The 16020-nt window shown below is 33.3% G+C and overlaps 1 protein-coding gene across 1 annotated transcript in view; it reads left to right on the forward strand.

Moving 5' to 3' along the window:
• VPS13C (vacuolar protein sorting 13 homolog C) overlaps positions 1-16020 on the forward strand; it is a 168383-nt gene that overhangs the window by 95932 nt on the left and 56431 nt on the right. The window contains exons 43-51 of the mRNA XM_074327646.1: positions 998-1101; positions 1511-1678; positions 2865-3169; positions 4141-4288; positions 7252-7402; positions 9319-9428; positions 11929-12098; positions 13352-13599; positions 14908-15137. Coding sequence (XP_074183747.1) covers positions 998-1101; positions 1511-1678; positions 2865-3169; positions 4141-4288; positions 7252-7402; positions 9319-9428; positions 11929-12098; positions 13352-13599; positions 14908-15137 — 1634 coding nt within the window. The remainder of the gene's footprint in view (positions 1-997; positions 1102-1510; positions 1679-2864; positions 3170-4140; positions 4289-7251; positions 7403-9318; positions 9429-11928; positions 12099-13351; positions 13600-14907; positions 15138-16020) is intronic.

Raw genomic sequence — 16020 nt, forward strand, 5'->3', positions numbered from 1 at the left:
TGATAACATTTCGCTGAGTAAAGAAAATGTTATTATCCTTATTGTCCTTGTGTTTTGTGTATATATAGCGTCAGGAAAAGAAGTTTCTAAAATAAATTTTATAAGCTTTACCCACTGTCAGCTTGATACAAGGGTGAATTCAGATTATACCATGGATTCCGAAGCCAGCCTGCCAAGGTTCAAATATTGGCTCTAACACTTAGTGGCTGACCTTGATCAAATTAGTTAATCTTTCTGTGCCTGTGTTTCCTTTTCTGTAAAATGAAAATATGTATAATAATTATTCATGGCGTTGTTGTGAGGATTAAGTTTACATGTTTACATATATTTAAAAAGTGCCTGATACATAGTAAATAGTTAAAGGTTTAAAAATCAGTTCCATTGAACAAATATTACTAAGTATCTATTTTATGGATGGCATAGTAATGGTTTGGGTCATTAGTGGGTCTTAGCTGCAGGCATGCTGTACTAAGGAGCAGTTTTAGAAATCATGCTTGTAGAAATGATGAGAATGACAAAATTTTTTTGGAGAGAAGTTTTAGAAGATTGTGTTTTAGATACAATTTATTATAAAAAAAAACAGGTATTCATCAAATTATATTCATGTATGCTTAGTTATCAGAGCAATAATTTTCAGGAGATAATTTTTATGGGATGACTATTCGATAAACATTGTGTGTCTTCTTAAATTACCACTTCCAATCTTGCCAATGTACAGGATGTTTGTATTTGGAAACCTGTGAGTAATTTTCTTTGAAATTTGGTTTCTTTTGTTTTAAAATTTTTACAACTTTAATGTATGAGATGTCTGTAGCACTTAAAGATATTATAATCTTTCTTAGCTATCTCATACATAGAAGTCGATACCTTTAATAAGTCTAATAGTGAATAGTTTTTGTTCATTCTATACCTTGGTACTGTATTATTGGATTTAAATACCACTAAATTGGTTCACTTGGATTGGGTAGAAAATTTGTCAATGTTATATTTCCCACAGGAATGGATGCCTCTATTTCTGTGAAGCCAAAGCAGACTGACATGTTTGCCAGACTTAAGGATATAATAGTTACGAATGTTGATTTGCTGTCCATTCACAAAAAGGTATTTAAAAATAGGTTTCTATATTGAAATTTTTTTGTTTCTTTGGGCTTGAGATGCCTTTATTCATCTGTTCAATATATATTTATTAATTGTCTATCATGTGTCAGGTACTTTGTTAGGGATTTGACATGAATAGCGTCATAGTTTGCTTTCACATTGTATATAGCCCAGGTGATTTGTATGTTATTTCTGACCAATTAATTAGGTGATTGATATGTCCATTGGTAAAATGATTTTTATGGGCATAGGAAAAATGTATTGCCAAGTATTATGTTTTGAACTAATAATTTGTTGAAAGTTGATTTTAAATGGCGCTTCATATATCAAGGATTCTGTAATAAGGAAACTTATTAATAATACAGTAATACAGCTGTTTTAATGTAATAACCAGTTAATTTAATGCTTTTAGGCTGTCTCTATTTTGGGAGATGAAGTCTTTAGGTTCCAAATGACTCTTTATCCAGATGCCACAGAAGGAAAGGCCTATGCCAATATGTCTAAAGTAGATGGCAAACTTAGTCTCAAAGTGGGTTGTATTCAGATTGTTTATGTTCATAAATTCTTCATGTCTCTTTTGGTAAGTTTATTTAAAAAATATATTTATTTTTCATTGAGGACTAAATATCTTTGTCTATAACATCTGAACCTAGTCAAAATCTTTACTAATAGGATGGTATGATAAACACCCAAATGCTGAACAGAATATTATAGTTAAGGAAATCTTTTGCATGATGGATAATCAAATGAATTTTTGTTATTATTTTTGAACATACAAATTATCGTGCTGTACATTTCCATATTTATATATTTTAAAAGTACTGTTTAAAAATTTTAGGGTATTTTAGTGTTATTTGTTTTATGAAATACGCTCAAAGGTATTGAACTAAAAGAATTTTTTAAGGAGCTTATCAGGCATTTGAAAGACTAATATTGGAACTTACTGCTTTTGATTATAACTGTGACCAGTAAGGCCATTAAAGTCTTTTATTTCCATGTAAGTGTTGTGGGCTAAAGAGTTTAAATTTGCCTATGCTTCTTAGCAGGGACATAAATCAAAGCTTACAGGTCATGGACTTCTACCTAAACAAACCATTCTGTTTTATTTTTCTGGAAAGTAATTTATTTGGAGTGGGGGAGTTTAAGTTGCTTTCTATTACTAACAGATGAGCATTAAGAATATTACTTCTAAGAATGATCTTCATTGGGAAAAAGTGAAAATTGAGATAAAGTACATCTTACTCTAAATAAAGAAGTTTTGATTCTTATTAATGATTGCAAGATTGTAGACATTTAAGCATCTTCTACTTGAGTATACTTTAAAAAATCTTCATAAATAAGCTTAGAAACCTTAGTTTCTAAGAATAAACTTTATTCCTGTGATCAAGAGGTATAGAATTGAACATACTTTTGGAGATGTAAAGTGCTCTCCTCCAACTTTTTATTTAATTTTGAATTTAAAATGACCAACATTCATGAGTGAAAAGGAGATTTAAAAAATCGTTACCAAAATCTATCGTAAGAACCAAATAATTCTGAAATATATAAAATGAAAGTTAAAGGATTTTTCTTTCCTACAAGTTACTGTTAATATTTCAGAGCATGTCTTTCTAGACTTTGCTGTCTCCACACAATCGTAAAAAACATCTCTTTTATATTACCTTTTTATTTAGTTTTTCTTTTTAAAGTAAATAATTTTTAAAGGTTTTCCTTTTTAAGATGAATCCTGTTTTGAGGGAACTCTAAATATCAGTCTCTTCCAACAGAACTTCCTCAACAATTTCCAAACTGCCAAAGAAGCTTTGAGTGCAGCTACAGTACAGGCTGCAGAGAGAGCTGCTTCCAGTATGAAAGACTTGGCTCAAAAGAGTTTCCGCCTTTTGATGGATATCAATTTGAAAGCACCAGTTATTGTCATTCCTCAGTCTTCAGTATCATCTAATGCTGTCATAGCAGATCTGGGTTTAATCAGAGTTGAAAACAAATTTAGTTTAGTTCCTATGGAACATTATTCTCTTCCCCCAGTCATTGACAAAATGAACATCCAACTCACTCAATTAAAGCTCTCCAGGTATAAATATATACTTCCATTGTGTATTACTTAGTGTAAATAGAATTTTCATAGACTTTTTGTCAGGGGTAACATACTCTAATGATTTGTGGTTCTCATTCCTTTTTTTCCCCTAATTATGAAGTCTTGACTGTTGGTGTTTGGTCAGTGGTTAATAGCAGTGTACCTCATAGAATCTGTATTTTTTTCTTTCTAGGTTTATAATGTGATTTTTTTTTTTCCATTTTATAAACATTTCCTATTACAAAGTTCCAAGTTATTCAATAATACTTAATTTAGATTTATTTTTATTATTATTTTTGCTTTGCACATAACTATTTTCTGTAGATGGGAGAAAACTTCTTAAAATGTAATAAAATTTAAGATTTATTTCTTATTTGTGCACCTTGTCACATTTGGGAATTCTCAGTGAAGTATATAAAAGGTTATTGAATCCCAGTGGGGTAGTGCTGGCTATGTTGAATGACAAGAATATTTATTTGGTTGTATAAATGGTTGTGGGCAGGCAAGCTAGAAATGACAAGTATGATATGTTTGCTTAACTTCTGGGTTTGGTGAATTTTTCCCTTTGAGTTTGGAGAAATACCAGTAACAAAACTAAGGGCTAAGTAGACTATTACTTTCTTTGTCCTCCATTTTTAGGAGGATGTAGCATTTATTTGTATAACATTGCGCTAGTTGTTAATATTGAATACTTCTTGTAAAAACTAGTTAATAATGCAATAGACATACTTTGTGAAATTTGTCTTTGAAGTCAGCATTATAAAGGCTTTGTTTTAGGTAGCTCTGTGTGTAAACTTGATTTGTTCTGATTCAGTTGGTTTGTGAAGTGAAGCATGGTTCTAAAAGAATTTTGATATAAGCTTTCAATGTTTAGGACAATCCTATGTGGAAACTGTTACATAATATGATAGTCTTCATTTTAAAATATAATTTCAAAAATACAAAATAAATTCTTGTTTATCTTTCAGAACTATCTTGCAGGATGGCTTGCCAAAACATGACATTGAAATTTTAAAACCAGTCAACATGCTTTTGTCTATACAGCGAAATTTAGCAGCAGCATGGTATGTGCAAATTCCAGGGATGGAGATAAAAGGAAAACTAAAACCTATGCAGGTAAGTATATACATATAAAATGTATGAAAATTGCTAGATAGGCTTTTATCATTGACCATAGTGCAGTTCTAGTGTACATCAGAAGTGATGAAGGAATACTTTGTTAACTGCAAATGAAGTCATTCTAGTTTCCCACACTTTTCTTTGTTTCATTTTAGTTAAATATTTGGTAAAGCCAGCAAGAAGTCTGAGATAAAACCTTTTGGAGTCTACTGAAAATATTAGTAATTTTGGAAAATTCTAATGTTTTAAGGCAGTTAAATTGTAGGACAGTATAAAACGATATTTAACTACTACATTCAAAGCACTTTAGTAGTATTTTTAATGTATAAAAGCACTCTTTTAATTAGAAAAGTAGACATTTAAATAGTGAATATATTTATTTGATAAGCATATAATTAAAGAAAAATTTTTAATTGTGTAGTTAGTACGTCATGTGTAGACTCACAGGAAAGGATGATACTGGTCGAAGACAGTCATGGCTGTGTAGGAATCCTATGATTCTTGTGCCCCTGTGTGTGAAATTGTTGAAGCCAAACAGTAAGGAATAGGGTATGTGAGACAGTGACTAAACAAATAGTGTGAGAAAAACAAATAAAAACTTAGTAATTTAATGATTTTGGATATTTGTGATTATTTCAGTGTTAGTTCTGAGATAAAATAGAAAGGGTGAAAGGAGATGAGTTCTGCTAGGGAAGAAGTGAAAACTGAAGTTTGTTGTAGAAATGTCCCTGTGTGGAATACGAGTTGATATATTATATGAGGAAGAGTGTCTCTTTAGGGTATTCAGAGAGATTTCTCTATTTCTGAGTTTGGGACTCTTAATTCCTCCCTTACTGTTAAGAGATTAGATCTCAAGACTAATATTTGTCCCATTTCCCTTCCTTTCAAAGATTGTATGGATACAGTTTTGCTGAAAGCAAAAGTAAAATCTAAATGTCTGTCAATAGGAGAATGTGGATCAAATTATGGTATATTCATACCTTGGACATTATAAAGTAGATAAAGTGAATGAACTAGAACTATACAAAGGGAAAATGGGTATATCTTAAACATAAAAATGAAAAAAAATGAGTTGCAAAATGATAGCACAGTCTTTGTTATTTCAAATTTTGCAACAGGACATTTGGCAATGCTATATATTGTTTATAGGGGAATGTGATAGTGGTAAATGTAAGAAAGCATTCATGGAAAGAATAATTCTCTAATTCAGGATAGTGTCTTTCTCTGGGGAGGAGAGGAGAAGGGTATGGGAACTCAGAGAAGTAAACATGGGGCTTCAACCATGTCCATATTGGGGAAAAAAAGATCTGAAGCAAATGCAGGAACTTGTTCAGATTTGACAAAGCTAGATGGTAAGTACAGTGGGGGAGGATTATAGTATTGTCTGTGCTTTTCCTTTATGCTTTAAGTATTTCAAAAGAAACAAGAAAAAAAGTAACATCTAACAGTTTGGCATCAAAGCGTGGTCATCACTTTAAAAGGACCCCCATTAAATCAAGAATGGAGCCATAGTTGATACGGTCTCCACTGCCTATTTTGACAGAGATCCAGGCCTCTGTAAACACCTGCTCATAGGTCAGAATCTGTATAGTTTTACTGAGTCTGGAGAGCAGCTAAGAAAGGGTATCAGGTAGGTGACATCAACAAGTTGATTTGGGTAGATCAGTGTGACAGTTCTTCAAGAACCGTGGGGCTGCTTCTCAAATCGTCGTTCAGACTTACTGAAGGTCAGTTTAAGTATATGATAACAGTTGCTCTTTTCACCCACTGGAAACCAAAGATGGTGGTAAAGTTAGCTGCTCTTCAGGCAGCTGTGATATCTTGGTTGGTATCACAAGTGGGAATGAATACATAAGGAAGTTCTAGGGAGTTAAAGTGACATCTTCTATCTGAGGACTGAGGCTTGGGGCAAACAAATCCCTAGTTATTGTCTCTGGGTAAAAGATCTCCCCATTTTTACTTAGGCTGGGAATCAGGCAATTTCCCTGGTGATAGTGGCTTTTTTGGGGAACAAGGCAATTGGAGGAAGAGGTGCTGTGAATGCAGGCATACTTGTGTGAATTTGTGTTTAAATACTTGAAACAGGCCTTTTGGACCACTCTATGTATAGGGAAAATGTACAAAAGATAGAAGGATTAAAAGGTTTAATGGATCTTAACAGACTCATTGATTCTGCTTCATGCTCTGCAGCCACCTATGAGGAAGAGGATATTATTCCTATTTTAAAGATTAAGAAACTTGAGTTAAGGAAGTTAAGAAATTTGGCTAACAACACAGCTTGAAAGTGGTAGAATTGATACAGATCTGCCTGACTCAAAAGCTTTGCTTTCTTTTTCTTTCTTTTTCCCACATATCCCCTTTTATAAAGGTAGGAGATGAACAAGATACTCCTTTCCTGGTCTGTGTTTTGGCTTTTAAAAATTCTTTGTAGATGCAGTTGTTGTTCTTCTAAGAGGTATTATTCTTGATAAGTTAGACAAGTGTTTTATGTATGTTCAGATGCATATGTACTGAGGATAAGAGCTACATTATAGGAGAGCATCTTCTTCATGTTGGAGTCCAGAATTTGAACAGCACTCTTCCTGTGTTGACTTTGGAGGGCAGTAAATAATAATGTGGAGGAAGGAGCTGGTCGTGGGTGAGAAGAGAGAGAGGCAGAATGGAGATGAGGAGCTAAGGGGAGGGGGAGGCAGAGAATGATAACAGTAATGCAGGAGAGTTACGGCGTGCCAGAGGCAGGGGCTTGGATATGGGTAGAGGCAGAAGTGTGTTTACGCAAATGAGGAATGTCTCACACTATACAAGATGAGATACTTCTCTCCTGGTATTTGTGGTCCTAACTCCCTTTTTTTCAAAGTTAGATGAATAGTTGATTTGAGGAACCATAAATTAAGACCTAAATATGATAGTCTGCATTTTTTATTACTTTATATTATCAACCACTTATCGTTGGTTTCTAGGTTGCTCTCAGTGCAGATGATTTAACAGTTTTAATGAAAATTTTGCTGGAAAATCTTGGAGAAGCTTCTTCACAGCCAAGCCCTACACAATCCACCCAGGAGGCTGTCAGAGTAAGAAAAGATGTTCTGAGTGGACCTGACCATCTCAAAGGTATTGATGAAGATTTTTGCTTTGATTATGGAGAAAAATGAGCATTAATGCCATGTTTAGTGTTTTTTCAGTTGTCCAGCACAATGTGGTATAAACGGAGTCAGTATCGTATTATGTACTGTGGGAAGTGGCTGGGTGTGGGGCCGCCTTGAAGCTCCCAGGGGTAAGAGGTGTGCTCATTGTCTGCTCTAAGGGCAGGGGCCACCTGTTGTTGCCTGCATGATGCATGTTTGCCCTTGACTTGTAAAAGCTGGATTTGCTGAACTCAGGAGGCACTGAGGTGGTATACCTTGAAACGAAAAGCAAACTAGGCATGCAGTATAGTAAGGTCTCTAAATAATTAAGAGAGAAAAGGGCCTTGGTATCATACTCAGATGACTGGCCCATGAGAAAGGAAGGTTTTTGTATAGTAACAGCTTTACTTACCTGGCTTTATTGGAGAATGATGTGGTCAGATATAAGGAAATTTTCCAGATTATTAAAATTGAATCTTTAAAAAAAAATTGAATCTTTTAAAAGCACTGAACCTTTTTAAATTTAGTCATTTTTAGAAGATGATTTTTCTAACATATGGGGTTCCTTGTTGTTTTACTAAATGGTTATATAGAATATAATTTCACTTTTTTCATCATTTTAAGTCATCGATGTGAATAGTATAAGCTATTACTGCTGACAGCAAGCTATAAAACTGCCAATTAATAATGTCATACCAAAACTGCTTCTGCTATCGTTGGGATTGTTCTGTTTTGAGATCACAAAACAAATGATTATTAAAGCAGTTTGCGAAATAAGGTTTTTGGTTCAGGTGGATAGTTATGAGTGTTCCATGAGCTTGGGGAGGCCAGCATCTTCTCCCCAGGTTGGTTTCATGCCTCCTTATGGACAAATGCTACTAGATAACTAGGCTGTTGCTGTGGTTAGACACAAGAACTATGTACAGATGAATAAACTATGGAAGGCAAGCTTTACTTGATTAATGGTATCATGTTTAGCCGTGGTCAATTTGTGTATCTGGTTCTGGCTATTTGGTTAATGTAGTACTTGGGAAAACTTTTGAGTTCAGATGAAAGCTGCAAAAATGGTGAAGATTGGAATATAAGTTATTTTCAGAAAAGTAAAGAAAAAAATCCCAGCGTTTTCCAATTTGGAGAAGCCACTATGTGGTTAAAGTTATTCAGTGTTTGCTGTTATAGTAACTTTAAGAACAGACTTTACTATAAATGTCCAAATAATAGAATCAATCTCCAGAATAGATTGTAGAATCACTTTGTAAGAGTTATTGAAAGCAATGTCAATTTTTATCTGTCTAAAAAATTTCTGCCTAAAGATGAGGGAAAAGATTAAATTATCTCTTGAAGTCTGTTTCACCTCAGAATTCCAAAGGCTCCCTGCCCCACATTATATTTGAGTTCTGTTTGACTCTGCTGTTGAATTGTAGTCTGTTCTTCTTATAAAGATAATGGGTTGGGTGATTTGGTAATTAAAGACAGTGAGATGCCTACTGTGCTAGTGGAGAATCTGTTACTGACTAGCTGTCTGTTCTAGGACAAAGTTTTTTACTTTTCTGCGCTTCCAGTTTCATAATCTCTTGGGAATAGTTTGTAACCAGTAATAACTAGTCTTTCTGTGGAAGGGCTTTTTAAAAAATGTTGTCTTGATATTCTTTTCATGGCCCTCTTTTTTTTTGTTTGTTTTAAATGTAGATGATCTGCCTCTGTCACTTTGACCTATACTAAATATATATGGAATAAGTCATTACTATTTTTATTAATTATCTTATAATATGATTTAAAGAATTCTAAAGAGTATGGTATAAATTTAGAATTAAACATATTACCCCAGCTTTTAAAATATATGTAAAATTATATACCTACTTAAAAGCATTTTAATTTTTATATTTATGTTTGAACCGTCAGAACAAGATTTAGCAGAATCAAAGCTTTCTGTGGACCAGAATGTCACTCTCCAATTTGACTTTCACTTTGAATCTCTTTCTATTGTCCTTTATAACAATGGTATCAGCCAGGTATGTAGTAAATTTCTGTATTTAGAAATAAATCCTCAACTCTTGATACTCTGTTTTAGAATACTGGCATTTTTTTGATGTGGCTATTCATTAAAAAAATAAGTATGTCTATGAAATTCTATTTGGACTACAGAGTATACATTGGTCTTGCTCTCTGGTCTTTACTTTGTTAAAGGAAAAGTTTTATTTTTTTCCAGATAATGTTAGCACTAAAACATTTAGATCCATCGCTAGTAGAAGAATCTTGTATATGAGTGATTAATTATATGCACAATTTTATTACGTAGCTGGATATATATACATCTATAACTATTTAAGGAGAATAATAGTGGCTTTGGAACCTTAGAGGATTATTTTTAAATTCATGGTTATCCATGACACATAAGCATTAATTATGTTTCTATTAAGTAAATGTTACATGTAGTAGATATGTATTCAGGGTACTGATAATTGAAGAACCAAGGTCAAGTACCAGAATGATTTGAACTAAATAATGTACTGGTGGTAGTTTAGAAAGATATTTTTTATTATGTAGATAGTGTCTTTTAATAAATATTTTTGGTTATATCAATAAATTATGTCATGTAGTAGTCATGATACATATGTCATATAATACTCATAATTTGTATTAATACTCATAATATATGGTGATTATGGGTATTATATTTGTTATTAATATCCATTTATATGTTATCTTACATTTCATATTTTTTTCTAAAACTGTACAATATTCATACATTATCATTGTTGAACCTTGTACAAATCCGTCATTTGTTCAATGAGCTGCCTTAATTTCTAATGTTCAATGTTAATGAAAAGATCAGAAAATTACCTTCTGGAAAATGAACAGTTAAATGTATTCTTCATTTCATTTAAGGTACCAACATTCTCCTGGTTCCACAGCTTTAGAATATGTGTCTTTTACTTCCTTCTTTGTTGACCTTTATTCATCAGACACTGTCAGTTTTTTCTTTGAGTAAACATTTGTTCTTTCGTGTCAGTTCTCACTGCTGCTTTATTTGAAACTCCTTAGCTCACACTTGTAGTACTGCAATGGCTTCCTTGTTTGTTGCTTTTTCCTTTCATCCATCCTAAACATTGGCACAAGTTCAGTTTCCTAAATGAATCTCATGTAGCCATTTATAACTTCCCATTCTGCTTAAAAAACATTGAGTGTTTTCTGAATTTTATCTTACTAATAAATATTCACTGGCTCCACAATGTCTACATCAGTAATTGTACCACAAACATTAGTATATTGTGATCAGTAGATGTATCATAGGTCATTTCTAATAATAGTTGCAAATCAGAAGTTTGTGAATTATTTACATAAAGGCATTCCAAGTTTGCCATTAGCAGTGCCATTCTGACTCACTTGCATGCAGTGTACTCTCTTGAGTGCGAGGAGATGTGGAGTTCTAACTCGTGTGCTAAGATTTGCACATCACCAGTATACCTTATATGAATGCCACGGTCTGTAGTGGGCAATTATGACTAATGATCTTAACAGAAGATTTTTTTTCCCCATTGTTTGGTTGGGTTTTGTTGTTTTAAAGTCCGGGCATACATACAGACTTTGGAGCTATGTGTTTGCTGAAACAAAGGCTGAGGTTCTTTTTCCTATAAATAACATTTTAAATACTTAGTTTAGGATTTGAGACCTTGATTAGGCCTCTATATTTCTTTACAGCCCTCATTCCCTACCATTCTTTTATTGGACTAGTCAAGCCTAATGCAGTCTGAACCTTGTGCCGTCAGAGTATCTTAAGAATTGTTTGCTCGTGTGTTTTTCCCCACCTAGAACATCTTCTACCCTCTTTTAGCCTATCTGATCCCACTCAGTCTCCAAGGCTCAGATATATTCTCACTTTCTTCATGAATTTTTCCCAGTCCACACTGATCTCTTTGACCCTCTGAACCTTTGCTGTTTTATTCTTTACCTAATCACTTAATATCCTTTTTGGAGTATGGGAGGATACAAGTATGAATAAATAAATGACTACATGTCATTTTTTGATCATTTGCAACTTATAGTGTCTCCTTGTGATGGTCCTTGTAATGTATTTCTATTTTGTTTTTTTCAATTAGGTTTTTTAAGCTCACTGAGCTCACCCTCTATATCTTACCATTTCTTGTAAACCCCACAGTTCCTATCACAGTGTTTTTTACAGAAAAGCTCATTAAATATTTATTAGTTAGATGGATTGATTGACAAAAATATTTCCTGGTTATTTTTATTTGCATTGAACTGTAAATTAGATAAGTTTTTATATATTAACTATTGTCAAGGATCAGCATACACATATGCGTTTATTTGTATGTACATATATACTCACAGACATGCATATTATTCTCTGTTCTGTTTTTGTGTTTTAATACCCATACTTTAAAATTTGTGATACTGATTTGCCTTTAATCTCTTAATTAAGAAATATGTTTACAAGTAATTACATAATATTTAAAGATAATTGATTTCTTTTGCTTGAAAAATATACCACAGGAATCCAAACTTTCGTTTCATAATGACAGTCTACGGCTAGGTGAACTCAGACTACATTTGATGGCCTCCTCAGGGAAGATGTTTAAGGATGGCTCAATGAATGTTGGCATTAAACTTAAGACATGCACCCTTGATGATCTCCGAGAAGGCATTGAAAGAGCAACATCCAGGTTTGTCATCTCTGAATTTCCTGTACATTATTTAAGGTTGACATCGCACCTGGCATTGCTACCAGGCATTGATTGCTAGGCTGGGGATTATCAAAAGAGGTCTTTAGCCGTACTGCAACTTGAAGCATATCAAGAAGTAGTGCTAATGTCACATTCAACTGCTTTGAAGTTTGAATTAAGAGGGAGCTTAGTGATAAAACGAAGTACTGTCTTAAAAGCAGGAACCAGGAGAATGTAAGAATTTTAATAGTTAAATCCACATGGGGTGGTCTGTTGGTAATACCTTTTCCCACATTGTTCCCAGTAGGCAGAATCTTTTTAAAAAGCCTTAAAATTATAGATCTTTCCTTTGTCTTATTTATTTTGTCTATAAACAGTTCTGTGAAATTTCTTTCAAAGTTGTAATAGAAATGGAATCCCTAGCATTTGCACATTATCAACCTATTTTTGAAACATTAACTTTGATCAACCTGCTATGAACGTCAATAGCTTAATTATATTTTTATTTCTTTTCCAAATAATGAGGCACATAATATTTTTGTACTTGATGTTTTTTGGAGAAAAACTATGCTGCACCTAAACTTGGACTCCATTGAATACGTACTGGATACGTCTGAGCCCTTTGTTTTTCTAAGAGATGAATATATGAGAAAAGAGTGATGTCATGCAGCCCTCTTTTCTAGTTTTCACATGTCACATTTGGGGTAACTGTTCACAGCTATGCAGGCAGGGGTGATTGAAGGCCCTCATCTGTTTGGTAGTCTGCTCTTTCCAGCACGTGTGTGAGGATGTGTGAGAACTGTCATTGCAGACACTTGATAAATACTGGCTCATTTGAATTGCATTGAATACTTTTGGACTCAAAACTGTATAGGATACTGTTTACAAATAAATTCATTCAAGGGGGTTTTATTTTGTAAAATAATGTAAAGAGGTGTCTTTTAAATTTTGTAGGACCCCCATTAATGTGTTAATTGCCGAAATTTCTTCTAGCAGTTATTGATTTGTTTTTCTAGTATTGCATGATAATTATAAAATAGTCTGTAATTGCTTAATAACATGGATCTTGCTGTAGAGATTAGGAGACCATGTCTTGGATGCTAATTAGCTAATTAGACTCCAGTTAATACTGACCTGTTTTCTGTTCAGATTAGAAACTGAAAGGTGAAAGATTATTAAGATATATAAGAAAATTGTCATCTTTTTAATTATTTTAGCAAGAATAAAATCATGAATGTGTATTTTTTTTTCAGAATGATTGATAAGAAGAATGACCAAGATAGCAGTTCTATGATTGATATAAGTTACAAACAAGGCAAAAATGGAAGAAGTCATATTGATGCTGTTCTTGACAAGCTGTATGTATGTGCCAGTGTGGAATTTCTGATGACTGTGGCAGATTTCTTTATCAAAGCCATGCCTCAGAGTCCAGAAAGTATGGCAAAAGAAGTACAGATTCCACTACGACAGACTTCTACAGCAAAAGTCAAGCTAGAGAAAGGTTAGCAGAGTTTATCTTTCATACATGACAACTTATATATTTTTTATTTTAACAAAAATTACAATTAAGAAAAAAGAGAAATGGAAAATCTAAGAATGTAAAATTACTTTTTCAAATTTAAACGTTTTATAGATAAATTTTGGTAAACACAGATTTTTAAGAAAGAGGCAGAATAGAAATATAGATAAGATTAGGGGTCAGGAAACCTCTGCTCTGGTTCCAACTCTGCATTAATATTTCTTTACTCATCCAGAAGTAGAGGGAGTTAATAATCTTGGTCAGTGGTTGGCAGCCTGCTTTATAGAAGGGGCATCTTTTATTCATAGAAAATATTTATAAGAATTATAGCATATTGAAGAGCAATTGAACAGATAAAAACAGAAGCTGGGGTATTGGAGGACCGCATGATGCCCTTAGACATCACCTGAGACCCATTCAGCTCCAGAGCATTTGCAGATGTCTGGTCTCGGTGTATGCTGGAGCCACTTCCCTGCTCTCTGAAGTGTTTATTCCAGCATTACCAAGTAGATCAGTGATTTTCTGTGTTAAGTTTTAATCATCTAAGGTCAGGCATTTTTCTCTCTAATGTACATGTATAACTTAGCAAAATTGGAAAAGTAACATTTACTTCCAAGGTCACAATTTTATTTTTCCATTTACCTTTCTTAAACAGTAACCATATTTAATATCTCTATATTTATACTATAGATTGTATGACACTAGCTGTATACTTTATGGCAAAATCAATGTAAAGAAATAATAATGGTCTGTTTATTTTATCAGGGTCACTTACCCTCTTCCTGATATGCCCCTCTCCTGTTTTCTTCTCTGCCCCTGCAACATCGCCTAATAGACACTTATACTGTGTTTTCCTGAAAATAAGACCTAACCGGAAAATAAGCACTAGCATGATTTTTCAGGATGACATCCCCTGAACATAAGCCCTAATGCGTCTTTTGGAGCAAAACTTAATATAATACCCAGTCTTATTTTCGGGGAAACACTGTGTATATATATGCACACACCTTAATTCTGACAAAAAGAACTTCAAAATGTGAGTATTCCTGCTGGGTCAGAGTGGCAATGATCTTCTTTTGACAGGGATCAGCTTGCATTATCCTGCACAATTAGCATTTGTTAATAATCATTTATCATTAGTATTTATCAATCATTTATTAATGTTGTTAATTTCATCATATCCATTAAAGCAGGATGTTAGAAACAGTTTAGCAACCATAGATAGCATGTACTCAAGTGACAAGATTTACTTTGCTACAGCATTTTTGGTTCCTATTTTTGTTTCTTCAGATGACGCTGTAAGACCAAATATGACTTTAAAGGCCAAGATCACAGATCCAGAAGTGGTATTTGTTGCCAACCTGACAAAGGCTGATGCACCTGCTCTGACAGCCTCTTTCCAGTGTGACCTTTCTCTCTCAACATCCAAACTTGAACAGATGATGGAAGCTTCTGTGAAAGATCTTAAAGTGCTCGCTTGCCCTTTTCTCAGAGAAAAGAGAGGAAAAAACATTACCACAGTAAGAATCACCTTATATCTTAAGCTTAGATTGAAGAAATAGCAGAAATGGTTAATTCATAGAATCCTGGAATGTGAGAACTCTGTTGGACTTGACAGATTACTTACTACAAACTTGAGGTTTTATAGAGAAGGATGTTGAGTTTCAAAGATGTTAATTGATTTAGCCATGGCTGCCAGTGATGGAACTGGGACTACCTCCAGACTGGTTTTCTTTTTATTATACTGTCTTCTGTTGCACCTAATTTGAAATTTAGTACAAATCAACATTCCTTTTCAGCTGTTTCTTTTGTTAACCAAAATATATCTAGTGAATGAACGAATATTAAAATCTCAAAGCTTTATATAATGAAAAGCATTCAGTTGGAGTCATGTGACCAAAATAGATTGTGTTTTGCTGTATTTTCAAACTATTGTTGAAAAATATTATTTTACTTAATTACCACACCAGTTATTTTTTTAATGTTAAATTCATAATTTTATGTTAAAGAGGATCTCTTTATTACACGACTCATTTGCAGTGTTTTACACTAAAAATATTTGTGGGCAAAGAGACTTGCATAAAGAGTTGCAGTGCTTGGCTTAGTCTGTGTTTTCTCATGAAACATTCTTTGACAGGATCATTCTTTTGACATGTCTAAAAGCTCTATTAATTACTCCATTAAAAGCTCATTCTAATGTTTTTAAAATGAAAGTTTATGCAGTACTAATTCCCCCATTCAATTCAGGTGCATAGTTATTTTATTTCTTTAATGATGTATGAGAATATAGGCTTTATAGTTTTAATAAATCATTGAGTTTAAAGGTTTGAAATTTATTTTAATTAGGACCTTATATTATATTCAAGACCAGCCTGTTATTAAGCAATCTGGAAACTGTTCATT

The sequence above is a fragment of the Rhinolophus sinicus genome, linkage group LG03 (assembly GCF_036562045.2).
Source record: "Rhinolophus sinicus isolate RSC01 linkage group LG03, ASM3656204v1, whole genome shotgun sequence".
Lineage (NCBI taxonomy): Eukaryota > Metazoa > Chordata > Mammalia > Chiroptera > Rhinolophidae > Rhinolophus > Rhinolophus sinicus.